General features: G+C 39.2%; 1 protein-coding gene across 13 annotated transcripts in view; it reads right to left on the reverse strand.

The window, feature by feature from the left end:
- ccdc88ab (coiled-coil domain containing 88Ab) overlaps positions 1–27,888 on the reverse strand; it is a 59,583-nt gene that overhangs the window by 8,257 nt on the left and 23,438 nt on the right. For 10 of the 13 annotated variants that reach the window (XM_055029273.1, XM_055029281.1, XM_055029279.1 and 7 more), the window contains 27 exons: positions 21,805–21,863; positions 21,357–21,440; positions 21,101–21,241; positions 20,395–20,567; positions 17,043–17,124; positions 16,386–16,544; positions 15,889–16,035; positions 15,654–15,798; positions 14,487–14,665; positions 13,602–13,739; positions 12,653–12,836; positions 12,433–12,563; positions 11,619–11,912; positions 10,909–11,091; positions 10,554–10,832; positions 10,251–10,375; positions 9,876–10,014; positions 9,494–9,670; positions 9,225–9,386; positions 7,488–7,765; positions 7,235–7,378; positions 6,437–6,623; positions 6,195–6,340; positions 5,860–5,952; positions 5,499–5,701; positions 5,314–5,361; positions 1,525–1,602 (listed from right to left, as the gene is read on the reverse strand). In XM_055029273.1, the coding sequence (XP_054885248.1) occupies positions 1,525–1,602; positions 5,314–5,361; positions 5,499–5,701; positions 5,860–5,952; positions 6,195–6,340; positions 6,437–6,623; positions 7,235–7,378; positions 7,488–7,765; positions 9,225–9,386; positions 9,494–9,670; positions 9,876–10,014; positions 10,251–10,375; positions 10,554–10,832; positions 10,909–11,091; positions 11,619–11,912; positions 12,433–12,563; positions 12,653–12,836; positions 13,602–13,739; positions 14,487–14,665; positions 15,654–15,798; positions 15,889–16,035; positions 16,386–16,544; positions 17,043–17,124; positions 20,395–20,567; positions 21,101–21,241; positions 21,357–21,440; positions 21,805–21,863 (4,158 nt within the window). The remainder of the gene's footprint in view (positions 1–1,524; positions 1,603–5,313; positions 5,362–5,498; positions 5,702–5,859; positions 5,953–6,194; positions 6,341–6,436; positions 6,624–7,234; positions 7,379–7,487; positions 7,766–9,224; positions 9,387–9,493; positions 9,671–9,875; positions 10,015–10,250; positions 10,376–10,553; positions 10,833–10,908; positions 11,092–11,618; positions 11,913–12,432; positions 12,564–12,652; positions 12,837–13,601; positions 13,740–14,486; positions 14,666–15,653; positions 15,799–15,888; positions 16,036–16,385; positions 16,545–17,042; positions 17,125–20,394; positions 20,568–21,100; positions 21,242–21,356; positions 21,441–21,804; positions 21,864–27,888) is intronic. The other 3 variants (XM_055029275.1, XM_055029276.1, XM_055029280.1) reach the window with 3 other exon arrangements.

Raw genomic sequence — 27,888 nt, forward strand, 5'->3', positions numbered from 1 at the left:
ATTACTTGCAGAAATTGAATGTTTACAGCCATTTTTTCCTATATACAATTATTTAGAAAGTCAGTTTGTGTTTATATCCATTTAAAAATACCTGACTTCCCCCAAAATTGGCCCAAAAATAACACACATATATATATAAATAAAGCCACTAAGTGACAATACAACACTCATGACTGTTTAATAAAATGCAAATAGTCGTCTTTTAGTTTTTGTTTAGAATATTTAACTGCAAGTTTTCCCCCTAGAAATTAGAACTGCATCCTTAAATTTTGGTTTTGAACATTTTCCCCCCACAATGGATTTTAATGTAACTCAATCTTTTCAGAGCAACACCTAGATTTGTAAATCCAGCCAACAACTAGCATTTTCTGAGACACATTTCTTTCACTTGGAAGCAGGTTTATCCATATCAAACAGCATTATAATCTTTTGGCACAAAAACAATTCTTCAAGAGGCACATGCAGGTGTGTTCAACCATTTTACAATCAACCAAAGTGCATAAAGAGGGGCAGCAGCACAAATCAATCATTTTAACTGTTTATCTTGTAGACGTCACATGTTGTCTTTGTGCACTTTGCTTTATTGAGCCGTGTTATGAGATGGCAGAAAGGCATGAAGACATGCAGAGCTGTTCGGAGCTGCAAGCAGCACTCGGCAGATCCGAGTCAGGCGAGTCCATGTCAGCAGAATAAGATCTGAAATGCAGCACGCTGACAGAATGAGAGTGAGATGCTGAATGAGGCAGAGAGAGAGAGAGAGAGAGAACAAAAGGCTCCATTTCAAGTCCTTCATGGTGAGTGCGAGTGTTGATCGAGCAGTCGGTGATTCATGCCGTAAAGATTGGAGGAAAACACAGCACAGGCACATGAAAGGCAAACCCACAGTCTTCCCCCACTATCTCACCTGAACAGGCAATCCTTCCACACAAACACACACAACACAAACACAAACACCCACAGCCTTTCATTCAGGATGCGCAAAATGAAAATACAGAGCACAAAAACAGCTGCCTGACAAGTGTGACCGAACTGAAGGCTTTTGTCTCAAAATGCAGAATGTGTCAAAAGAAACACATCTACATAAGGAGAAAACCAGAATGTCTGAGGTTGTTTTGTTTTTTTCTATTTAAGAAGCCAAGACATTTAACTGCAAACGAGAACAAAGTGAAGCAAAGGGCTTAAAATACTTTACAGGAGAAAGTGGAGGCATTCAGCGGAGAAAGTGATGAGAACTTGGGTTACAAGGAAAGAGCTGGGGACAATAGATCACTGATGTAGTCAGGTGACTCAAGGGGGACAACCCAGCCTGTATAATGAAGGGTTAGCTTACCAAGTCTTACGCAGACATCTAAGACATACAATAGAACCAGACAAGCTATGGCAAACATCAATAATATTAAAGAGAAGTGTCATAGTGTCACTGCCCCGCTCTCATCACCTTGACATCAGTGACCACGCCCTCCGTTTCTCAAAGTGTTAAGAGGTACTGGGAAGGCTACGGTGGCGGCTAAACGGAGGTCTTACACATCGAGCGTCGGTAGATGGCCTTGTCTTTGTCTTTGTCCTTGGATCTGTTCCTCATGAAAGGCAACCTCTTTATAGCTGTCCAAGCACAGCCAGAGGCAGGCAGACAGACAGACAGGGAAGGGACAGCGACGGAACAAACCCAGAGAGGTGGAGGAGAGGAAAATAAAGAAAAATAGGAGGGCAAAACAGATGGATGTTAACGTTGGCACAACCGGAGCCAGGGGAAGACGTGAACAGAGAACTTGGCCTCATTAGGCAGCATCAGGCATAAACATCTAAAGCTGGATCAACTGGAACCAAAATCAAATTGTCCAGTACATTGATATACATCACTGGGCTGGACGACACATGAGAGCCATTGCTCTGTCTGAAAAAGGGACTCAATATTTGTTATTAATGGATGTGCTCTGCAGTTCAGTGTATTTTGGTTCATTTAACACTAAGATAAGGTGACCCACACATCTAGACTGATTGATCATGTGTAGAGCAGATTATTAAAAAGCTAATTAACCAAAGCTGGTGGTTAATTAGCATATCAGCTTATCAATGATCGCAAAATAAACATGAACCCTGAAAAGCTGTAATTGACTGAATGTTCTGTTCTTTGTGTGGGAAATGTTTGCATTTTTTTGGCATCCTCTCCTGATACCCTTGAGCATGATCTCAGCTCTGTGGGTTATTGGAGCTGTTGTTAATTAGTTTCCAAGGCAACGAGTCTGTGTGTGTGCTTGTAGGTCAAAGTCGACTCGGAGAGCGAGAGAAAAGAATACGAGTGGCTTTTGGTTGTTTCTCGGCTTTATTTTACCTTTTAATGAACAAAATCTGGACCAATTGTCTCGTTAGTTCATGAAGCGTGATGGTATATTATATATTATATTTCACAAAGTATAGAATCCAGAGTTTGCTAAATTATAAACTATGGTTCCTACTGTGGCAATTACAAAAATGTAATTTTGTGATATAAAAAAGAAATTTGCTTAGTCCTTTTTTGCAGCTTGACAGAAACCGAAATGTTTATACATTTATATCTATGGTGAATTCATATTGTACATATTAAAACTTCTGCAATTTTTTCAACTTTAATTAAAGCTGTATTAGAAATTGGATAAGAAATAAAGTTACATTTACTTTAACAGAAAAAAGTAAAAAAAAAAAAAAACTAAACAAAAAGGAAAACCAGATATGTTGTTATCACCACATGTCACAACCATTTTTGTGACACTGGAACACGGTGGTTTTGTGGACATGACTATGAATAGTAATGGCGCCTGCAGATGTGCGTCATTATCATTACCGGCTATTAAGTGCTGTCCAATCCAGTGATATATATTGATGATCCAGTATTAGATATTTCAGTCTAAGCAAAAAAGTATGGGCAATGTAAAAAATATATAAAAATCTAAAACTGGAAAAGTTTTGTTTGGAAAATAAACATCTTTTTCTTTGCATTTTAAATTGACTTATTACACATCAGTTTACATGTCATTTCCAGTTTGTTCATAAGACACATCCAAAATATCAGTTTACTTATATTCCACTTTGTTTTTGAAAAATATCACAGTAGTTTAGAGGACAGGCTTGTATAAATCTTACAAACAATGAAACAAAAATATAAACATGGTATTCAAATACACACACACACCCACACCCACACACACACACACACACACGTTGCAGCATTCTCACATTGACGATCCAAACCTCTAAACGCTATTGTTTACAATCTTCCTGCCAAACATTACAATTTTTCAACACGACTGTCGACACAGAACCACATCTAGACGAGACGAAGGAGATGATGAGTATTAAAGGGTGCAATGAGGAGAGCTTCCAGAATTACTAGAGTTCCCAAAACTCCCAGACAAAGAAGAAAACAGCTTGGACATTTTTCAAAACGACCAGGGCTCCTATGATGCCGTGTTCTTAACCGGACCGGGTTAAAAACATTACATACATACAGGTAAAACTCAATAGATTATCATACATCCACTATCAACCTGATTTGTTTCAGCAATTCAAATCAAAAAGTTAAACTCATTTGTTACATATGAAGTGGCGTAATTCAAGTGCTGATTTCTATCAATTTTGATATTTACAGTCAATGAGAAGCAACTTTTTTCCCCTTTAGCTCAGGTTAGGGTGTTTCTGGCATTCTCTGTGGTTCAGAAGAAGCTTAGCAGAAAAACATTAGACTGCTGTAATCTTAAATATGATAATGTGTTTAAGTCACACAATATATTCAAGGTTGTAGATATGACTGTGGATACCCTATTGTCTTTAAACAGCAGGTTTTCCTTCCACTCAACTTCCAATTGCATACAAAACTCTGCGGCTGAACAACTGTCAAGTAATTCGTCTTCTCTTTGATTGTGCTGGCCTCATCATAACATTTCCATATCAAAAATCCTTTTGTTTCTAGCAATATTTAAACTTACTATTGTGAAACAGAAAATGGGGGTTTTTGTTATTCGTCAAATTCAGCTGAAATTAAAACAATTTAGTGGACATGAAGAGTTTAATTTACAAAATGAATCACTGAAATAAATTTTTCTAGCTTTTAGTATATTTACATGCAACTTTACTCTTAACTACCAAAATAAAACAGAAATCTTCAAGGTCATAGATCTACTCCTGTGTCAACAGACAAGAAAACCCAAAACCCTTTTCTGGTAGAGACTAAGTGAGAGAAACCATTTCTTGCACCCTTTAATAGTTTTAATGCTATGATAGAGCGTGATCCTCTCCCTCTTTACAGGTGAACTGCACGTATCAGTAGGTTAACATATTAGCAGCTTAACTCTTACTTAAGAGTTTTAGAGATACTGAAAGAAGTAGACTGAGGTTGTATTAAGGCTTCCAGCGTTTGAAGCACATGAGGTACACTTTATTCTGCTTAAAATGGTGGCAACCTGAACAACTCTACCAAAATAAACAGTCGAGCAACAAAGACACAATCAAATAAAACAAAGGGAAACCCAGACTTTGATCACAATATATAAAGTTAATGCCATTTTACAGCACACTATTTTATTAGAGTAACTACTCTGACTTTACACTATTTTGAGTTTGAGTATAATGCTCAATTTCCTTCTAATTGTTGGGCTTTTTTGTTTGTCCAAAGTTTACTTAGTCACAGTAACACAAACAGATATACCAACACCTATTGTAGTTAGTTATCAGTCAATAGACACTTCAGAATAAAACGTTAGCACAATTAAATCACTGAAAGATAAATGATGTACAATTTAGCTTGAATCCAAACATTCAAATTTTCCGGAACTCATCAGTTCCGGAAAATTTAAGAATATGTTTGAATATTTTGTTCCTCCTGCAACTGCTACAGTTTTTATACCAAACTATTGCTATTTTCAGCATACTAGCAGGAGCTTACAGCTTGTTTGAGAAAAAACAGTAATATGAATTCTGCTGAAGGAGGAAAACATTTGTTAAGTGTGCAGCCAGTTGAAAAATCATCGTCCTATCAGGTGGAATACAATCCGATTAAGAAACATTAGTCATAGTTGTAAAATAGATTTAATTAGTATTTAATTTTGGTTACCATCAAACTAAGATTCAGCAAATCCAGTGCACCTCATGTTGCTCCAAACATGAACGGCATCTGATTTCTTTAGGTCAGAAGCGTCGAGTCAGAGTCAACCTTGTCCTGTTGCACAGCTCAACTGTAACCTCTATGAGTGACACAGACAATGGACTCACAAAGACATGCCCCGAGAGACATGACAGTCGGGTCATTAGCCCCGCCCACCCTCCCTATCCACGGCATACCATTGGACGGACCCTGACTTTGGGCATGGGAATGCTGCCCTCTCCTTCCTTCGCAGAGAAATAAAGAAGCAAAGGAGCGGTTAGGGAATAAAAGACTCAGCCATACTGCACAAACCCACTTGAAACCCGTGCGTTCCTGTCCGTACATCATTAATCAAGAAAGTGTGTGTCTCTTTTGCACTCACTCATGCTCCTCTTCTGTGTGAGCGTGTCATCCAGCGAGTTGGACCCAGAGCCGATGGAGGAGCTGTCCTGGCTGTCTGGAACAAAAGTGAAAACATTTTCCCCCAGCTCCGAACGGGAGGGGGTCAGGGTGAGAGAACGCATCCTCTCCCGGCTCCGTGGCTTGATCAGCTTCTTCATCTTCAAAGTGATCCAGTTGCCACGCCTTTGACGACAGGTCACAGAGGTGAAATAAAGACAGCAACAGGAAACTATAAGTATGTGGTAGATCATAAGTTACGACATAACATAACCTTTTCTTTACAGAATAAATATCGTTTTATACATCAGGACTCATGTGACCACATGACGTTGCTTTCTTACCTGCGTGGAGGCGAAGGATCAAAGAATTTGTACTGGTCCATTATTTTCTCCTCAAGTTTTTCCTTCTGTCTCCTCAACTCATTTAGCTTGTCTCTGAAGACGGCACAGAGAACAAAAAAGCAAGACAAAAAAACTGAACTTACAAACCAAACATCTTACAAGATTACAGGGTTACTACCATTCCAACCACTATCTACAAAATAAGCGATTTCTTATTTAAGGGTGAGATGCAAATGTGACAAAATGTGAAAAATTCAAGGGGCGCGGATGTTTTTGCAAGGCATTGTATCCAACATTCACTCCAAAGAAAAAAGCAAATGTATCTTTTGTTTTACATGTATTGTCTTTGCTCTACATGGAACAGGTCCTTGCTCTCCATCGTCTGCTCCAGAAGTGTGCGGTTTTGCAGCATCAGGGTCTGGATCTGGTCCAACAGGTGACGGTTCTCCTCCTCCAAGTTGCCTTTCAGCTGGCTCAGCAACTAATTCACACAAAAAGGGAAGACTGGCTTAAAACGAAATTGTTAAAGAGATTTATCCAAAAGCTTTCAATAAAAACACACTTGAAGTCTCATTACCTCACACTGGTTAGTGAGTTTAGTAGAGGTGATGTCCAGTTGCTGGTATTGCTCCTTCAGTTTGGAGAACTCGGCTTCTAGCTTGGTCTGCTCCAGCTTTGCACTGTTCAGCTGGCTCTTTGTGTTCTTATGGTCCACCTGCAGACTCTCGTTGTCCTTCATCAGCTGGCGATAGGCTGTGTTCAGCCTGGAAAGACAGCACAGAGTCTTTGGTGGAAAAATGTATTTTAGTTACTCTGAAAACATTCATGTTCCCACTCATTTTCTATTTCTAAATGTCAAACTTTTCCAGACTAAACAGTCCAGATTTGTCCAAATATTGTATGTACTTTGAACCATCATATTTCACAATCATAAATCAACAGCAAAGAAGCTGAAGTCTGATTTGGTTGTGTGGGTTGATTTACAAGTACAGAGTTAAACACATGAACATACAACATATCAATTTATAGGTTTTTTGCCCCATTTCCAGCACTTGGACCAGAAAGGTCACTTGAGCAGCAGCCAGGATGCTGAAACTCTAAAACCTCTGAACCAGGAATGAAACAGTCGACCTTTAAATTTTAGACCACCTGTATTTATCTCTGGGTTCTGTTCGCAAAATTAGAAAAACAAATTTATCAACTAGATGGACCAAAAACCTGATGTGGAAAAAAACCCTGACACCGTTCACATACAAATGATCGAAAAAGATTAATCTTGTAGCAGTTTTCAATTTCATGTTTAACTGAAAAAAAAAGCTTTAAAACTGAAACATTTTGACTATGCCAGTTTATTTTATAGCATAAAAAGCCTGACCTGTCGTTTTCCTCTTTGAGCAGTTTGCACTGGTCAGCTGTGGCTTGGTGGCTCTGATTCTCCTGTGCCATCTTGTCCTGTTGCTCCTTCAGGTTTTTCTCCAACTCCTCCAGTTCACCCTTTCTCTGCAGGAGCTGCTTGTACCTGAACAGAAGAGGAAAAAAAATACAACTTAGAGATGACAATTTTTTTTAAAGTTCCTCAAAAGATGACAGAATTGATTGAATCTTGTTATAGTTTGACAGAAGCTCACTTGTCCTCCAAGTCTCTGTGCTGTTGCTCCAGGCTCTTATGGGAGGTCTTCAGGCCGCCGTGTTTCCCTATTAGAGCTTCATACTCGGCCGCCTGCCGCTCGTGGAGCGCCGCCAGCTTCTCGTGATCCCGGAGTAGCAGCTCGTAGGTCGCCCTTAGCTCCTCTTTCTCTCTCAGCGCTCCCTCCCGTTCTCCCTCCACGCTGCTCTGCTGGCTCTGCAGCTGGGCATTCTGGGCCATGAGGGCCGCACTTTGAGAGCTCAGGGTGGAGTTCTCCACCTGCAGGACGGAGGTGGAGGAGCAGCACCCTCACTTAAAGCATATGATTCAAGTGAAGATGAGATATTCAAAGCCCAGATCTCTGCGAACCAAACATTAAAACCCAAGGAAGAGTTTATGGGAGCTTTTGCCTGTAGGGGGCACTGCGTCTGTATGGGATAACCTCCAGCTTGGGAGAGGAAATAAAAAAACGGAAGCACGCTTCTTTATCAGTTTATGAGTTCCCTTTGTTGGCCACAGTGGTTTACCAGCCCAACAACCTTCTACAGAAATCACCACAGACAATATTTACACTGACAAACAGACTGGGTTCAGGTAAAGCAGCAGCTGCAGCACAATCACACAGTACCTGCCAACATGCAGCGTGCCGTTATCTATACAACTCGCAGCAACCTACTTGAACATTTTCCAGATGCAGTAAGCAGCTAAAGTGTGTCCCTGCCACACATAAGAGGAGTTTGAAAAGCTGCCAAACAGTGAGAGCAAACGTAAATCCATAGCAGGGAGCAAAGCTGATTGGCTGGACAACTGCACCAACACAGAAGACGGGACGAGATATCTGTTATTTTTGATGTACACTCCTGAACAGGCGCCACAGCGCTACTATGATGCACCCAGTATGATGCAAGATTATATTAATGATAACCAAGTTATTCTGAAACTAGTGAGATGTTCACAAAAACATTTTAAAATAAAGTCCCACTCACAACATTAAGTGATTTGCATTTTGCTACAAAGTATTTCAAATGCGTAGCATACTAGATTGTGTTCAACTGGATTTTCCTTTAAAAAAAACTAATGCACTTCACATGACCTTCAGTGGAGGGCAAAATAAGAAATGTTGACAATTTAGACTTCTTTAACCATAAAGACAGAGTTTCTGTTGCTAGTGTTCCTCTTTAATTCCTGATATTAATAGAAAACAACAATTGGGATGTCATTTTTGCTATAAATATCTATGCAATGGTCTGAAACAGCAGTGTGTGGGTCTGAATCATCCACACAGACACACCGCTGACACAAAACTCATCAAGTTCCTGCCATTGTCAGGATTCTGCTGCAACCAAACATGTTGCCTCGACCAGGAGGTTTTGTTTTCATATCTAATTAGTCATAATTGGATTATCACATGGAAAAACTGAATTCATCACAGAAAGATATCCATTAAAATTTCATCATGATATACATGCCTGCCCTCAGAGGATGAAGGGTGTTGATGGCAAAAAGGTTGCTACACTATTAGAGGACTTTGAACTTCATGAGCTCAAATTATTGTAATGCACAAGTAGAAATACAACATAAAAATGTTTATTAAGCTGCTCTTATCAGTGAAAAGAACCAGTATATGACTTAAATGCAAATGCTTAAAAATGTTCCTCAAAATACAAAAGGAATTTAGACTAACAACTATTTAATGTTGGGCTTTTTCAGGTTTTCCCTGTTTGTATGATGGGTTTACCTGCAGTTTGGCATTCTGCGTCTGCAGAGTGGTGTTGTTCTCCTGTAAGGAGGCGGTCTGCCTCTGCACCGCTACAATCTGCGCCTGGAGGTTGGAGCTCTGCGTTTCCAGTTGTTTGAGTTGGCTTCTCAGAGCCACCTTCTCAGCCTGCAGCGTAGCATTCTGAGGCGAAAAGCATGCCAATATCATAATGAATAATACAGAAATTTGGAACCAAAATGGGGGAATAAAAACACACCTGAGAAATCTTAAGATTCATTTAAACTTACGTTTCGCTCTACTTCAATTAGTCTGTCTTTGACTTTCAGCAGCTCCCTGGTGGCTTCATGGCTCTCCTTTTCCCATTTATTGACAGTCTGGGAGTTTTCCCCTCCTTTCGGGGGAGAACTGTGCACCATCCTTTCCTCCTCCTCTCTCTGGCGAAGGGCCTCATAGTTTTTCTTTACCTGAGGTGAATCAAGTAAACCATCAAGCTAAATACCTAATAATCTAAAAGCTACTGCAGGAGAACATTTTAAGATGTTTTTAACTTTACATTTTATGGTTTTGTTTTTGTAGCACGCTTACGTTGCAGTTTAGCTTAAAGTGTGCAAAGAACAACTGTTATTTATATTATATTTATTATAGAAGCATGATTTCAAGTTTGCTTACCGTTTTTAGCTCCTGCCGGAGTTGCTGGTTGAGGTTGGAGGATTCCTGTAATCGCGCCTCCAAAGCCGCGATTTTCTCCTCTTTGATCTCCAAAGATGACTTCAGAGTTGACTCCAGTTTGGTTTCAAGCAGCTTAAACCTACAAAGAAACAAAGGTTTAAGACGTTATGTGTTAAATGCATAAATGTATTACGACAATGTGAAGAAGAAAAAAAAGGTTAATTATCTCACTAAGGATGATTCTGGCTTGGGAAATATGGAGAAAAATAGCCCTTTACATCCATCATTATTCTGATGGATGTAAAGGAGTTTAATTTTGAACCAGCCTTCAAAGATTTTATAAGGCTCCATCACAGATCAGCAATCATTGTTTACCGGTCATCGGAGCTCTCATCGTGCAGGAGTCTCTCTTTGTTCAGCCCAATTTTCTCCAATTCATGAGTAAGTTTCTCAAGGTCATTATTTATCTGCTGAGTCCGCAGTTTCTCACTCACAAGCTCCTACACACACAAAATAATACATGTTGAGCATCTTCTGATATAACCCCACATTTATTTAAAATTTATATAAAAACAACATTAAATGACTTTAAAGTAAAGTAGATCAGTGAAGCTTTATTTTAATCTCCTGAATCTTAATGCATTCATAAAAAAGGAAACAAAAACAAACTCTGCTTACCTCTCTTAATGTCATCAGCGTCTTCTTGTCTATACTGCCCTGTTTGACCAGCTCCTTGTTCTCTTTCTCCAGGTCCTTGACTCTTGTACATGAGTCCCTGAAGAAGATCATCTCCTTGCCCATGGTCCTGTTCTCCTTCTCCAGAGCGGCGATCCGCTGGTTGCCGTCATCCAGCTTGGAGTCGCGGATCTCGGCCTGCTGCCTCAGCCGCTTGTTCTCCTTCTCCAGAAGCTTCTTATCTTTCTCCAGCTGGGAGGTTTCAAGTTCCAGAGTTTTGTTCTGTGAGCAAGACAAGATGCAATAAAGTAAAGATGGATGCAAACTGCAGAACATTAGCGTAGCGACTACGGCCTACCTCCTGCTCCAGCTGCTCCAGCCGTTTACTTGAGATCTTCAGTTCCTCCAGGTTACGCTGAAGGGTTTGATTCTCAGTCTCCACCTCTTGCAATTCTGCCTCCAGCTGCTGGATCTTCTTGCTGCTGTTCTCCAAAGCCTTCTGAAGCCGCTGGTTCTCTGTGTCCAGACCTTGGTAGCTCACCTGGGAAATGAATGTGTAGAAAAACCTGAACATTGTTGAACTGTTGTGTTCAACATATTCAGAGCAGTGACTAAGCCAAAGTACTAAAATACATACAGTTTGCATTTAAGACAACATAAAAAGCATAAATGTTATAAATGTGTTCTACCCAAAAGTCAATGCCATAGTTTTAGCTTCACCAAACTGAAATTTTATAAAACAAAATAAAAAAAAACAATTTTTTTTTATCACCTTTTTCTATCCAGATATTTATTTAAACAAAGAAAACCAGCTGACATGATCTTTAAATTACAAGCAGCGCAAAAGTGAAAGCGCGACCACCATTGTGTAGGAACCGTGCTTCAAACAGCCAGAGGAAACTTCCACCACCTTTTTCTCTGACATTTTACCAAAAAGACCTTAAGCATTGAGAAACGTTTGAGAGGAAATGTTGGATGTTTTAAAACCATAAACTTTGGATCATCTTGATACCTCAAACCAGGCAATTCCTGATCCTGAAGGCGCACCTCCTGGATGTGTGTTCATACCTCTAATCTTTCCGTCTTCTTAGACGAAGCTTTAAGCAGTTCCAAGCTGCGCTTCAGCTGGGTCCTCTCGTTCTCCAGCTCCCTGTTCTCGGCTTCCAGCTGAGCGGCCTTTGCCCCCGCTGACCGGAGCGTCTCAGCTGAGCGCCGGAGTTCCAGGTTCTCCTGTTCCAGCTGGCCGTTCTCTTTTTCCCGCGCCTCTAACAGGAAAGCCATATTTTTCAGAGCGTCCAGTTTTTTCTTTAGACGGCGGCCTTCCGCCTCTAACTCAGAGTTCTCCTTCTCCAAAGAAGAAACCTGGAGGAAAGAGGTGTGAGAAGTTGGGAGATGCAAGTCTAAAGCAAATGCATTATTTTATTATTGCATTTTTTATGTCTTTATTCAAAAAAAAAAAAAAGTTAATTTGCAGGGTTTCTGTTCACATTTTATGTCATACTTTAAAGCTCTAGAGGCAAAGGTTCCCTGAGAAATTACTGCATACATTTCTATTTAGATGACTTTAAAAACACAAAAGCTGCAAAAACCAAAACAAATAGAGAAAAAGATCATCTCCAAGGGACATCATCAGATACAGCTATGAAATGCACTTAACATATTTTTTTCTTTCTCTATACTTGAACAATTAGAGTCACATTCTATTTTTTTTTTGTCTGGACTCCACAAGAACCCGGACTTTGAGAATCTACATTCATTGCATTGACATTGGTAAACAAATCAAACCATCAGTAAAGAAAAAAAATATTCCACAACCCAAATGTCAATGTATGACTTAAAAAAATATAATTTGAAACATAATCAAACCAAATATGGACCAGACCTTCTCACAGGTAATTCCAAGAGTGGCAACTTTCTTCTGCAGACTTTCATTTTCTCTTTCCAGCTTCTGCAGCCGAATCTCCAACTCTTCTGCTCTCTCACCTTTCTCCTTCATCAATTCAAGTTCCTTTCCTGCATTAAAAAAAAAAATTAAAACAGAACTGAATATTGTTCTCAGAAAAAATTCAAACCCAAAAATGTTCATCCAGCTGATTACTCACGTAGCTGCTTCCTTTCGAATTCCAGCTTATTCAGTTTGCCCGTCGTCTCGCAGATCGACTCGTGAAGAACTCGGTTCTCCTTCTCCACGTCTTTCACGCGGGCCTCGGCTCCAACCTGGCAGCGTTGACGCAGCGAGGAAATGGTTTGGCTCAGGTGCTTGTTCTCCTGCTCTAGACCCTTCATCTGGAGAGAACGAAGAGGAGCTTCGATTTAATTGTGATTTATGTTCTTAGTGGGATGGGAACAGAACATGGCACCAATTTCTCAGCATAATAAACACTACAAACGTAAAAAACTAGGATAAGTCTGCTGTTTGCCTGACCGGTGGATACTGGAATAGCACAGCATTAGTTACATCTCATTAGGTTTGCAACAAAGCCGACAGAGGCAGATAATCTGCGAGTGCGGTGTTCTGTTTGCTTTCCCCTCTGAAGCTCATCAAAGCTGGATTTAACAAATCAGAAGGTTAAACTAATCAAAGGTGTCAGATTTGGGTCTGACAACTGCAAAGTCCTGGCTACACACAGCGAGCGACTGCGTCTAAGCTGCAGACTGCAAGAAATTGGTACTGAATGAAGCATTCAGTTTGTTGATCCAAATGCAAACGGCTGAAAATGAGCTGTTTTCAGAAACAATCAGTGAAATGTATTTAGTCGGCATGTTTTTGTGGGATATCTTGGAACAGTTAGCAAGGATTTTATAGAAAAAAAAAAGTGTTTCTTTCAAATCTATTTGTTCTTTTTTTCTAACCAACAATCCAGTACAGAGTCAAATGTTAACTTTCTGAATTAAGGTGAATCCTACATGAGATTAGAGCTAAAAAGCCTCAAAGTCACTCTTTAATCAGCTAGATGTGTCACAGCTTCATTGGATAACAATGAGACTATTCCACACAATTACAAAACGGCTTATGAATAGTACCGCGTGTGTGTGTGTTGCCGTGCCCACCTGTCTCTCTGAGTTTTCCCTGAGTGTCTCCAGAGTCTTCTCCAACAAAGCCTTTTCCTTCATCAGGTCCGTACTCAGTGACTCGGCACTACGAAGCGACTCCCGATCCACCATTAGTTCGTTCTCCAGTCGCTCCAACTGCAATAAATAAGAACCTTTTACCTGTATAGTATATAAAATGATACAAAAGTAATTTCAAATAACTTTAATCTGCTGAAACAAAGCCTGAATTTTTGGTTCTTCAAAATGTTTTCAGTTGACACTAAACCTTAAGCACAGAAAAAGTATTCATCTGTCATTTTTAACCATAAAATGATTCCGATAAAAATAGAAGAACTGTGTAAAATCATACCTGATTCTGTATGAATTTAATTCATATTGAAACTAAATTGAAATACGCCTATTTGTGAGCTATAAGTCTCCCAACAGCTGCTTTCAAATTTAAACGATTCTTGGATTAAGTTTTTAAAGTCACTTAGAAATTCCACAAGGTGGATTTTTTCTTTGGGGAAGATGAACTTAGTGGTACACTTTTGTTCAGAGGGCACACAGATAATCTTATGTTTCTGAAAATAGCTGCAAAACGTCTTTGAGCACAGAGTGTTCCACAGTTAAAGGCAAAGAGAAAAGGCAGTTAGTTAAACTGTGTGGATTTCCAGCTTTGCTTTCATCCTCCTATCCGCCCCTCTTTATCCTAGCCCAGTTTTACTTTCTCTGTGTCACTGAGGTTTAAAAATCTGCAGCTTGTAGCCAAGAGGAGGGATGTATACGTTATGGAGGGACTGCTGGTGTAGCATGCTGCTTTTGCTGCTGAAAAAGAAAGAATTAAAGAGGTTCTAGAAATAAAAGAGTCTTTTTTTTAGAAAAAAGGAAATTAAGGCTTACTTTCTGGTTGAGTTTCTGGTTTTCTTGGTTGGCTTTGGTCATTTTAGCTGTGTTGTCCTGACTGGCTGTTCCTTTGAGTGCCTCCACCTTCTTCAGCAGAGCTTGATTTTCTTTCTCCAGCTTTAACAGGCGACTGGAGGTCAGTTCATTCACCTCCTCGCCCAAAGACTTCTGCGGAGCTAAAATAAAGACAGAACAGATCAATGTCTTGCCAAACTACAAGATGCGTCATGTCTATCGCCTTATTACCACTAAATATCAATACCTCAGATCAAATCTTAGAGGCTGTAATTCCACTAAAGCATGCTTTGACAAACATCCACAGTCACAGAGTCTTTATCCAGATCCTGGGCTTGCTAAACCTATTAACAGCTCTTATTATCCAACCCCACAGCTTATCTTTCAGGAGTCACTGAATATTAATTACAGCACAGGTCTTAACCAAGTGGAAAGAAAACCCTGTGGAGGCTGGCACATACAGACAGAGCCTGGAGGGATGATGCCAGGATTAAGGGCCAAAGACCAAGGCCTGGTCTATTGGCTGTCTGTAGCTTCCAGTAGAATGAACTCTTAAGTATCTCTTCGCAGCTTAACTTTTTTAAGTGATTGACTTATTCTTTATTTTCTCTTTATTTATATGCTCTATGTCAATAGGGTTAAAACAATGAATCACATTGTGATTAATCAATTATTGAATTAATCGTCAACTAATTTAATAATTAATCATTAACTAGCATAGAGACTCCAAAACAATAAGTTATCAAAAGATAACCTGGTTCAATACCTTTGAACCAGGTGAAAATAACATTTTAGTTTTGCATAGAACATATGTTCAGATAAATTCTGTAAAAAACTGCAACAATATCAAAGTCAAGCAGATGTTAAATTTATAAGTTTATTTAAAATGCTTATTTTCATATCTTAATGTACCTCTGATATTGTATAAAAAGGCTTAAGTGGTTAAATTAAAAATAAAAAAAATCAGCAGAATGTGCCATTTTCCTATCCAATTAATCGGTTAATCACTGGAATAATCGGATAATTGTTGGAACAGTCGATTAATCATCTAAATAATCGATTAATCGTCGGAATAATCAACAATCTGGTAAATAGTAGGGTTGTCGCTAATGATTATTTTTGTAACAGATAGTTTCTTTTTTTTCTCACCATCAGTCAGCTCTGGTGTCTTTGACAATTGCTCCAGCTCCCAGCCCAGGTGCAGCGACTCGTCCATGCTCTGTTTCTGGGCCATCTCCAACACGAGATTTTCCTCCAACAGCTCCTCCATTCGCTTCCGGTCAAGGTCCCGCTCCTGGAGATCAGATTAAGTTCAACAAATGTCGTCATACATGTTCCTACTGCGATTTCTATCCCATATTACACCCAGAAGACACAAATATACCATCTCCAGATCATGCATCTTGGACTTGAGCTGGAGGTTCTCTTTCTCCAGAAGGTGTAGTTTGTCAGACCGCGTCCTGGTGGAATCCAGCTGCTCCTCCAACATCGTCTTTGTTTCTAGCAAAATCTGGTTGTCCTCCTTTAGTTCCTATAAAAACATTAACAAGGAAGGTAAGTCAAACACAGAGGAGAAAACTGCAGTTGCAGCAGCATGCAAAAGAGCTAAGCCCCAGTTTTGGGGCCAATGTATATTTGCAATATAAATTAAGAAAAAAAAGCTGTTAACTGTATGAAAATCAACTACATGGCCAAATAGTATGAACTCCATTACTCTCAATACCTTCAAGATGATTTTGAAAACAAAAGTTGACAAGAAACTTGAGGCTAATATTTGCACAGAAATCAGATGGATAGACAGATCCCTAGATGTCGATTTCTTTTACTGCCCCTCAAAGTTAAAATGGTCTTTATTCTGGGGTTTTTTTTGCAGCCGTTTACCTCGACTCTGGCCTTGTAGAAGTCAATGTCATGAAGTCTCTCCTTGTACCGGCAGAGCTCGCTCTCCAGTTTGTCAACACGTATGGCTTTTTCTCGGAGTGCGTCCAGCTCATCGCGATAGGTCCGAGCCGAGCGAGCGTCGGACAGCAGCTGGTAGCTCTGCAGGAGTACACAAATTTGTTTATGGAGTATAAGCAAAAGTAGAAAAGTTCAAGAAATGCTTAAATCGCACAAACAGAAAACCAAACACACTGAAACAATGGCTTTAATGTGTTTATATTATATAATTTGTGGACTATTTGAGAACAAAAAACACTAATGAACAGAATAGCTTCTGCACATCATGAGTTATAACAAAAATCATCTATCCTTGCATTTCTCCACAATGCCCCAAGCTGGTTTTTTTTTTTTTTTTTTTTTTGGGGGGGGGGGGGGGGGGGGGGGGGGTAATAATTACATCAAAAGCCAGGAGAATCTGCAGGCAAACTAAAAATAGTTTGAGCACACTCTAATGTGCCAAGTCATTTGTGAGCTGATTACACTCTGGCATCAATTTAGAAACCGAGCGCTAAGGCATAGAAAACCAGGTGGAGGGGAAGTGAGGTCATTCGAATATTTGTAAACCACGCGACATAGAGCTGTGATTGGTAACTTTACCTCCTGCTGGATTCTCTTCAGCTCCACCTCCATGTTCTCCAGCTCCTGCCTGGTGTCCAAAAGCTGCTCGCTTTTTTCCTCCCTGCAAAAGGAGAACCAGCAACAAAAGCAGAGTATAGATATAGCAAATGAGAAATAGAACAAGAACATGATACGCTGTGTGTTTTCTGTTGTTTTTTTTTTCTTAAAGGAGGTACTTATGATGACATCAGTCCAGTTAGGAAATACCTTTTGTGCTCAGTACTTTGAAGCTGTATTCTATAACAATAGCCTTTGAGTCGTTGCATAGACAAGTAACAGTAAACAAAATCTGTACAAACATTTTTGTGATGTGAGGAAATGGGGAGGATTTGTCACAACAGAAGTAGTGCTATGACTAATCATTTGTTTTTTAACTCACAACAACATGCATCTGATTGAGGGCATACAAATTATAAAAGCGCAGAACAGAAGGGGAAAAACAAATTTCAATATTTCATAAAAGCAGATAAAATCCTAGGCTGATTTAAAGTTTTGGCTTGCTATGTTTTCAGTGACTAAATAAAAAAAAAAAAAAAAAAGTTCCTAGTTTTTTTTTTTCTTTTTTTGAAGAATTTTTGAAAACAGAATTGTATCAATATATATATATCAAATATATCAAATTCAGAACAGAGGCTAGACTAGAACTGAGTGGAGACTTGGTGTTTTTTAGAAAATTAATGAAATCAATCACGCTAAAAAACATAAAAAGCTGTTTAATTAGACTTTGACAACACTTAAAAAAAATACTTTGGAGTTGTTCTGATATATACATAACACAACGTGCAACTTGTTCTTGAACCCATCACCTCAAGGGAAACGTCCTCTGGACACACCTCCATGTGTGGTCGTTCGTAGGGGCTATAAATGCTAACATGGTATTTATGGCTTGTTAAATAACACAGGCAGTGTGCAATTACACTGTCTTTTTTTTCTCAGTATCAGTGATGTTTAAGTTGGGTTAAGGTCACTTCAGTTGAGTCATTTAATGTAGGGCGAGCTAGTTTACTTTTCTTATGAAAAACGCTGAGGTAAACCTTTGCTTGTCTGCCTCTTTTTTTCTGTTGTCAGTGTTGCTGAAAGAGAAACCTTAATGTCCCCCCAAAAAGCAGACAAATAGATGGGAGTCCTTACATCTTGCATTCATGCTGCTTTCCAAAGTTTATTAGTTTTAAACCTAAATGTTCCACTTGTGCACAGATTTATAGAAATAATATTATAAAAACAGTAATATCCTACTATACATCAAGTATAGTATGTGCAGTATTGGTAAGTCCTATGTTGATGGACAAACACCACTGAATGCCAAACCAGCCTAAGAGTATGCTTACAGAAGTGAGAGATTTTGTTTTCTGTTGTCTCATTTCTCAAAAACCCCAAAGAAAAGCAGAACTCGCTCAAGCACCTGAACCTCCTGTGACTACAATCATGATGAACACACAGCAAATATTCCCCTGAGGCAACAACCCGTCATCCTCTTTTACTCAGAGGAAGAAACAAGTCAGACCTGACAAGTAAAAAGAGTTCACAAGGTGAATTCTATATTTTTAATTCTTCAAAAACCCCAGTATGTTTTTTTGTCTACCTCAACACTAGTAGGTTAAATAACGCACTGAGTGTGAGTTTTAGCATTTGTCACTTTGTAAAAGCTCAGAAGAAGTGTTGTCTTTGGGTTAGGTATAGGCTGTAGGTTAGGTTTAGGATCAGGGAACAAAAACAATAAAATAATAACAGTAATAATGGAATAATAATAATGGAAGATGATGCAAAATCCCTGTGAAGATACAAAGATGCAGTATGTGTCAGCTCACAGGCTCATCTCACGGGACAGAAAGTGTCACACCACATTGGGAGAAAACGACTGCATTCCTGAAATGCTGCTCAGTCTGTGCATGTGTTTGCATGACGCTGGTCCGCTGAACATCTGATGGCCCATGTGATTACAGCTCTCTGGAGTCTCCTAGCGCATCTCAATAAGGAAAGGAATCCTATTCTCTCCCTCTCATTGTTTTTTCTCCACTCTTCTGTTTCCTCCAACAGTTACCTGGGAAGTTAAACAATTGTGGCACAGGAAGTCACGGTGTTTGATTTTTTTTTTTTTATTTATTTATTAGCGTGCTGATTCTCTGCAGTTTTATTTCATTTTCACACCATCTGTTTCTTGAAAATTACAAGCACCTGTCAACTGCTGCACGGAAGATTAGCTTGGCCATCACATTACGTATTCAGCTGGCACAGTGTCCTCTGCTTTTTGAAAACAAGCTGCATCTGTGCAGGATGAGGCTTTCACATTTAAAGCTACATCACAACTGCAGCTGTGAGATTTTGACCATTTGGCAGATTAAAACCACATTGCAACTGCCTGGAACTGACTGAGGCTGATAAATGTATTTATTATAGTGAATAAAATCTAATTTAGCTACATAAAATGTTTATGACCATCATCCTTCCTCTTAGCTAAAGAGATGAAAGTGTAGTCATGTGACCAGATTCCATAAATTGACAGGTTTTTTTTTCTTTTGTGCACTTCAGGTTACAACAACTTTTCATTTCAGATGTCACAGCTTCAAAGTAAAAAAAACAAAAAAAAAAAAAGAACAATGGACCAAAACATTAATTTATCTTGATGGTTGCAGTTTTGTATTTGAACTTAAAGCAACTGAAAAAAATAGTAACAATGTTGATAAGTCGCCTACTAATGCAGATAAACTTGTTTTGGGTCGTTTCGAGTAAAATTGTTCACCCCCTTCCTTTGACAAAACACAGACTGACCTACACATATCTGAATTACAATGGCCTTAATTTAGCCTTTCATTCTGCCCACACACATGCATAAAAACACACAACTTTGTTTGGAAAAAGGAAACCAAATACACAGACTTGCTAAATACAGAGAGATAATGATGATGATTTCTCCAAGACTTGAGGCCTGTTTCAAATTATGGACATAAAAACCCATTTGTATTCATAAGTCTGCTTTGTATTTTACTTTGGTACATGGAGAAACGAAGACAGAAAATATTGTGGCAGTTTTGCAAAGTTATTTTGTTTTTGGTTTGCATATGTATATGTGAAAAAGATGGAATTTTTTCTCATAATGACTGCAGCAGGAGCACAAGCTGAAAAATGATTGAGAAATCTGCTGAGAAGAAAACTAAGAAAAGGTTGTTTGTGCAACAATGTGCCACTTAATATATTATTAAGTAGCCTCATAATATCTAAACATAAATCCCATTCAGCTCTGGAACCTATTTGTCTCCACTACCAAAAGTCTATGTACAGGCCTCATTTAAATAATTGTTGATCAAGCTGATAGGAGGACAACGACACTCACAGTTCCTGTCGAAGGCGTCTGATTTTGGCCTTGGCGTCGGCCAACTCCACTGAGAGGTGCTGTCGACTCTCAGTCCTCCTCATGCTGGGAGAGTCACCAGGAGAGTGGGTGGCGATGGGAGCCAGGGGAGAGAGCTGCACACAGTCTCTCTCCTGCGTGAGCTCCACGATCGTCTGATTGCAGGAATGACGGAAAGAAAAAGTGGACAGGTGAAGCTGTGCTACACTCCAATTCAAGAAAGAAAGGAAACACAATAGACTTAAAGATGAGTTTCAATATTTGGGAAGTCACTGGCAGAAATAGTTAGAAAAGTTACGCAGAGGCCCCACACCAAGTCTATTTCAATCTACTTCCCACAACAGGAAATGGGATTTTAATTGAAAGCGGCTGAACGATTCTATGATAATCTGGAGGCTATTAGAACCCCTCGCATGCACACACACACAAAATCTGCTATCACCAATAGGAATCTGCACCCCATGGCTTGGAAACTCATTTAATACTGCATGCAGTCACAACACACACACACACACACACACCAAATGACAGTTAACAGTCTCAGCCCTTCCTTCCTGAGGCTGCTCTTTTGTGGCAACAACAAAAAAGGAAAAGTTTCCACATGACTGTGCTAGAAAAAGCATCAGTCGCGTATCTTCTTGTAAAAACATGGAACAAGATAAATGGGCTTAATAAATCACACCATTACCTCCAGCTGTGTGTCCCTTTCATCCACCAGGCGTTTGAGGTGGAAAGCCAGATTTCTCGACAGGCCGTCCAAATCCTCAGGGGGCATTTCTCCACTCTCCAACCACTGCAGGTCCACCACATTCTCCTGGTTATGAGTCACCTGAAACCAGGACAAATGAGATTAATTCGACTTTATTGAACTAGCATGCAAGTAAGAAGTCACTATGCCACCCAAATATTATTACAGCTTGTAGCTGGTCAAAGAAAGAAAGCACCTCTTGAATGTGTGATGCTATCGCGGCTTTGGTGTCAAAATCCAGAGTCTGGATACGTTCGATGTATTCTTCTTTCTTCTCACACTGTAAATAGAGAAGTAAAATGTTAGGAGTTTGTCCCATTTCCAGCAGAAAGAGCAGAAACAGGGTTTAAATTAAGGTGGTTCATAACTTTGAAGGGCACAAAGTCACACCAAAATCTGAGGTGAAAAAAAATATAACAATGATGTAAGACAAGTCACAAACAATGTGTTAGCTCTACAGGATGAGGATCCAAAGTTCATTCAGGGACAACTTTAGCTGCAGCTGAAGTGTTGAACTAAAAAGTCAACAGTCTGGTGAGAAATTCACAGACACCACATGTCTGAGTTGGTTTGTAAATGACAAGGAAGTTAAATGAAAGGTTATAAATGCTGACAGCCTTCAAGCAAACTAAGAGTGCTCTTACCTGAACAGCACATCCTAAAAGCAGCAGCAACATTTTTCTCATCTCCTCCAGGCCTTGTTCTGAAAAAAAAAGAAAAACTCCACTTGTAGCAATAACCTGAAAAGTGTGGCATCCAAACCAGTGCAACCATTTACCTTCAGAAATCACCAAATAGTGATTACAATAATTTTTTTCAAGTCAGAGCTCAGTGAGCATCCTCAGGTGACTTATCCAATATGGCCGCCACACGTAACTGAATGCACTGAAAGTTGCAATTATAAACTATTTACCAGCAATTTTTTTTTCTGAATGCATCAAATGAAGTGAAATCCATTCCCAGCTTGCATTGCTAACATTTAGCAGCAAATATAAACTACATGGAATAAAAATGCCAAATGTATGCTGCAAAACCAAGTGTTTTCCCACAAGAAACCGCAACAATTTCTTAATTCCAGTTACGGATAAATTTTAAGGCTTATTTTTCCTAAACAGATGTGTGCTCACTCATGTGAAAAAAATGCAACACACTTCAGTTAAAATCTAGATTTAGAAGATCCTAGTTGGACCTCTGCCTATAAAGATAGAATCAAGCTCCCCATCTTTCCCACATCGAATTCCAATTAGCTAAATTCCAGGCTTGTTACAATTTCCCCCTCTATAAATCCTTCCCTCCATATACAGAGCCACAAGGTTTTCCACAGAGTATCTGGCTGGCCGGATAAACTCCCAGCTCTCCTCCACATGTTGGGACATATCGTCACAAACCGCTGTAACCTACAAACAGCTGTCTGCCAACTCAACAGGCCTGAGCTCATCTGGGGATTTGGAGCTGCACAACAGCAAAGCAGGTGGTGTGTGTGTGTATGTTTGTGTGTGAACTGATTTAGTGTACAGAGTTTCTGCAGGTTTCTCCAACTCAAGTGTAGCATTTTAAGACCTTTTTAAGACCACTGTGGATGGACTTTATGACCTATATCTTATATTCAACAAAAATCTATGAACTTCATCCAGCCAACTAGCAAAGAATTTACTCTTGGTCATGATAGACAAAAAAAAAACTAGCTCGCCAGCTAGTGAGTTAGCTACCAGCAGACTCAACCTTAGAGTCACAGAATACGATAAAGATGTCTGGGTTTGACTCACACTTTTGCCTGACAGAAAAATCTAGTGAGAAAAAAAATACATACAATACAATAGATTAAATAATACAATTTAAAACTTGTGATTAAAGACAAACCTTTTTTAAATTTTTTATTAATTGAAGACATTTAAGGTCTTAATTTTAGATACATGGATTAAAAACTGTGGACACCCTGGTATAAAATAATAGTTCAAGTCAGTGCTTGTGTTGCCCATTTCAGACACTTCCTGGTTCACAAACTATCTGAAGACCAAAGGGCCTTTTACAGCTATGACTGGTTGGAGTAATTGTTGGGGTATGCACGAAAGCAGTTACTAAAATAAATGGAAGTGAAGACAATGTCCTAATATGGGTAAGCAGAAACACAAACTTGTGCGTGAGAGTGATTTAGTGGTATACAATAAGTAATTTGTAATTTATGCATCTGTGGCTGTAAAAACCACCACAGGCTTCCTCTGTTTGAATTGCTGTGTGTGCGTGTTATGTGATAAGTCATGATGTGACGAATGGAGAGCTGAGTGCCAATGCTGTTCCGGCTCTAATGACAATAAATCCAGCTTAGTGACAGCAAGTTCTCTGTGCAGGGTGGCCTGCTTGCTTCTGGGTTTATTAGGCCACTCAGCACTGGGCCAGACAAAAATAGGAAAGAGGAATATGAGGTCTATATTGTATTTGTAGTTCTTAAAATTAAGATTACTAGGAGAAAAACAGGTCATGAAATTAAATTTTTTTTACATAAAAAGGTCAATATATGTACTGATTACAAATACTACTGAAATAAAAAAATGATTCAGAAAAATCAGTTTCTGAATAAAACAGTCACAATATGAGGAGGAAGTAGTTGGTAATTCAATCTCACGGCATTTAGTTTCAACTGCATTTCATTCTGCTTTTCACTTCCACTGAGATAAATAAAGAAGTAGGAATGTCTGTGAAAGAATAGCCGTAATTTGCTTAATCCCGCTGATCAAGAAATGTACTGTTTGGCTTCTCTGTAATTCTGAGGAAAACTTTCTAGTTTGGGTCAGACAACAGCTTCATGAAGGGAGAACCTGAGCTCAACGGTGATTAATATTTATAAATTTTAAGGGTCAAATGAGGACATCAACATAGTCTAGCTGGGACAGTGGATGTGGATATGGCATGTTAAGTTAAGGCATGAAAATTTCTCACTCGAGCTTTATTTTTAGTCTTGGTCAAAACAACAAAAATAGCTTCCAATGTATACTAAAAAAATTATATAAAATTGTCATGTAGACAAATGCTTACTTTACTGCAAGAAGCTTTGTGAACCTATGGGAACAGTCATATCCTCGACATGAGTTGAAGTTTTTTAATTTAGTACCTTGAGATTAAACGTTTTGAGATTTTAGGCTTTTTGAATAACAAACTGAGATGAACAATATTTTACTGATTTTTAGCAGATAAATTTCTTTTCTGCAGCAAGTTTAGGGACATTTTTATTTCACCTGCTTATGTTTTAACCAACTCATGCTAATGTAAACAAAATGCATTTCGTCCAGAGGGGCACAACTCTCTTCTAAATTGTCTTATTGGACAATAAATCTGACAGAAATCACAACATAGAGATGAGGTGCACCAACCAGAGCTGACATAGGAAGAACAGAGTTGCTGCTTGACAGCAGGAAACATGACAAATATAGACTGGTTCATGTATATTCACACTAATCTTTGTGAGCCAGGTTTGTGTAAGTTTTAGCATACTCCGAACAAATACTAGAAAAGAAAATCTGAACTTGTGTTGGGTTGGATAGTAATGAAAAAAACAGATTTGGTCATTTGATAATTATTTCAATGGATACATGGGACGTTATTTCCATCCGGTTCAAAATACAATTAAGAAAACATGATTTTGCCAGATTTATCTTTGTCCAAAAGCTTCAAAGTTGTCTTCCTTTTACTTTTGCCTGTACACATTTGTTTTGTGTTGTAAAAAACATAGCCGAATAACTTTAAGTAATGCTCATTTGAAAGCAGCTAAATAATTGTTCCCATCTGAAAAGTTGGCACTTTTCTATTTAACCAAATCAAGGGAATCTGGGATTAGCTCAAAATCTGGAGTAGGTACGCAGCTCACACTTTAACTCAACAGATATTTATGACAAACATAAATATCTAGTTAGTTTCAAAATATTTTAAGTAAATGTGCAAAGCCAATTACACACCAGTACCTTATTTATGGGATGAAATATAATCTGTTCCATAAGAAATAGAATTTGTGCAGATTTGGGTCTAGAAGAGCAGCAACAAGTAAAACCTCCCAAACCAATAGAGCTTTTAAAAACCCTCTATTAGAAACCCTAAAAACCTATTGTAGTCATTGAAGGGATTTAAACCAGCAAATCTACTGGAGTTACTCAGGAGAGATAAGAAACCTCGCTGGATTAATAATTTATACGGTGTGAAAGGAGGAACAAGAGAGAGAAGCAGACAAAAGGCGAGATAAAAGCAAACTGAGACAGGAGGAGGAAAAGTATCACTGGCTTAAAAAAAACAGATAAAGATAAATAAAGTGAGAGACAGAGCAGCAGCAGGGAGGCAGAAAGGCAAGGCTGAAAATAGAAGAAATCTCCCTCCAGCAGCACAAGCTGAAGGCTTAAAGGAGGCTCCGTTGTCTCACTTCACACCTCATCTGGTCTGCATCCCTCTTCCGCTGCTGCTATTACATTCATTTCATCCATGTCTTCTCTGCAGCACACATCCACCCACCCGTCCTTCCTTCCCATAACATCGTTACACATGAGCTGTTCCTTCAGTGTCGCCACCTGGACTGAGTCTTCGTTTTCACCTCCCGTCCTTCCGCTCCGTTTTGATTCTCTTGGCAGGAAAGCAGAGGTCAAAAGGACACTGACTAACCCTTCACTCCACAATGCCATTGTTAATCAGTTTGTGAGGATGTAGGGAGGGAGGATGAGAAGAAAAAATAAGTGTTTGTAGGCACGCGCAGTTTACTGCTACAGCGCCGTTTACTGCTACAGCGCCGTTTCTTCAGCCATGACAGTCATTGGGAATACGCCAACCTCTTCACTAGTGATGACACAATTATTTCCAGGCAAATATTCATTTCATCCCAGAGAGAGAGAGAAAAAACAGTGATCAATCTTAGCTTTGGATTATCTTAGGGTATTTTTACAATGGACGAGGAGATACAATGATCAAAGTCAATGGTTGCCACAGATAATAATGCAAATGTCCTCAAATTCCACTGTTTATTGGAGAGACTTGTCTTGTCTATTGTGTTAAGGAGACACATGAGAATGATTAAGTCCTCAAAATGGTCAGTGAACACCTAAACAGTTCTTTTCTTTTATCAAATGATTTCTGCAAACCTAGAATTGTTGAATTCTAAAGATTTTTTATTTTTTTTTTTACAGAAAACAAGAGGAAGATGCCAGCGACAGTCCAGGCATATAAAAACAACAACCCTTTAAAAGCTTATTAAAAGTATTCAAGATGTCAGGTTTTATAAAAAAAAAACATTTTAAAAGAAATTTAAACAATTTTCTGGATTTACAGTAACAAAGAGTAATTTCGCATGTACAGGTTTTGTACTCACTGACTAAACAGTACTTGCAAGCAAAGGAGTGTGTTTGTCTCACCGTGTGTTTATGCAAGGCAGCCGAGGCTAGCTCAGACTGAGAGCCTGGGGGGTGGGAGGGTGCAATACAGTGCATTTCCACTGTTCACTGTGGTGAGGACACCCTTCCCCCAATCGCCAACCAAACGCACACATGCATGTGCTCACACACATTCACCCCTGTCCCCCAGCCCCCTCAAACAGGAGCATAATAAAAGCCACATGGCCGATGACTTTCAGCTGGCAGCCACTGAACCCTTGTTTCTCATTCGCTCCTGGTCTGACCGATTATCTGACAAGATAAAGGTAAAGGAGAGGCAAGTCTTTAAGGAATCTAATACTTCCTGTCTGCCCCCGTCTGCCGCACAAGAGGCTTCACGCAGAGCACTGGCCTGGCTTCGACAACTCTGGCTGCAGAAAAGCTTTAAAATACATCATCTTCTGAACTAATCTTTTTTTAGAAAAGGTGTACAAATAAAGAGACAATTGGGACTCTCCTGAACGATAACAGTTTCTGAGGCTCTATAGTGGTTTGTTTGTGGTGTGAACATGGTTCATCACAACTGGGTACACAAAGCGAGCGTGAGCCAAATGTCCTTCCGTCACCAAGGATTGCGGGATGCGGCAGAGTAGATAACATTCAGTAGTTAGCCAAAAATAACTGGTAGGCTCACATGGATGAACAATGAGGTACGTCGCCTCATTGATTTTTAGACAAACTACATTTGTCAGCTCCTACTACTGATTCAACACTGGAGCAATAAAATTGTTCAAAAAGCAGGAAGAAGAGATAGAGTTTGATAAGTCATGTAATTTTCAAAATTTTCATTTGATACACTGCCTGGACATTTATTTGAAATGGTATCCAGAAATGTAACAGCTATAAAAGAAGTAAAAAAAATAAAATAAAAAAAAAAACATGACGCAGATGATTAGTGTGAGTGCTTTACCTGCAGCTTCCATTGTTGGATTATTTACTTTTGTCGCTGATGGGAGTGAGTGAAAATTGATTAGGCGAATAAAGAGTGTTGAAAACCCCCAAATACCAATGACTGACGTGGTGAAAGTGTGACGAAGGAAGCCGAGGCAGAAAAGGGTTAAGAAGACATTTTATTTGCTTAAAGAGGCATAGACATCTTTCATCAAAGTCTGATTTGATCATGGAAAACTCACTGTTTTGAAGGGCTGATGATGAACTGATGAACACAAAGTCAATGAACCGTTCTGTTGACGGTTGTACTGGCTGGTAAACACATTTTAATCACAGCATTCTCCTTTTATCTAACAGACCTTATAACACTCGTTTTTTGATCAGTTTCAATAGCCACCTGTTTTTACTTTTGTTCTCCTCAAAGGTTTCATACTG

Source organism: Poeciliopsis prolifica, unplaced genomic scaffold, assembly GCF_027474105.1.
Source record: "Poeciliopsis prolifica strain line A6 unplaced genomic scaffold, Auburn_PproV2 SCAFFOLD005, whole genome shotgun sequence".
Taxonomy (NCBI): Eukaryota; Metazoa; Chordata; class Actinopteri; order Cyprinodontiformes; family Poeciliidae; genus Poeciliopsis; species Poeciliopsis prolifica.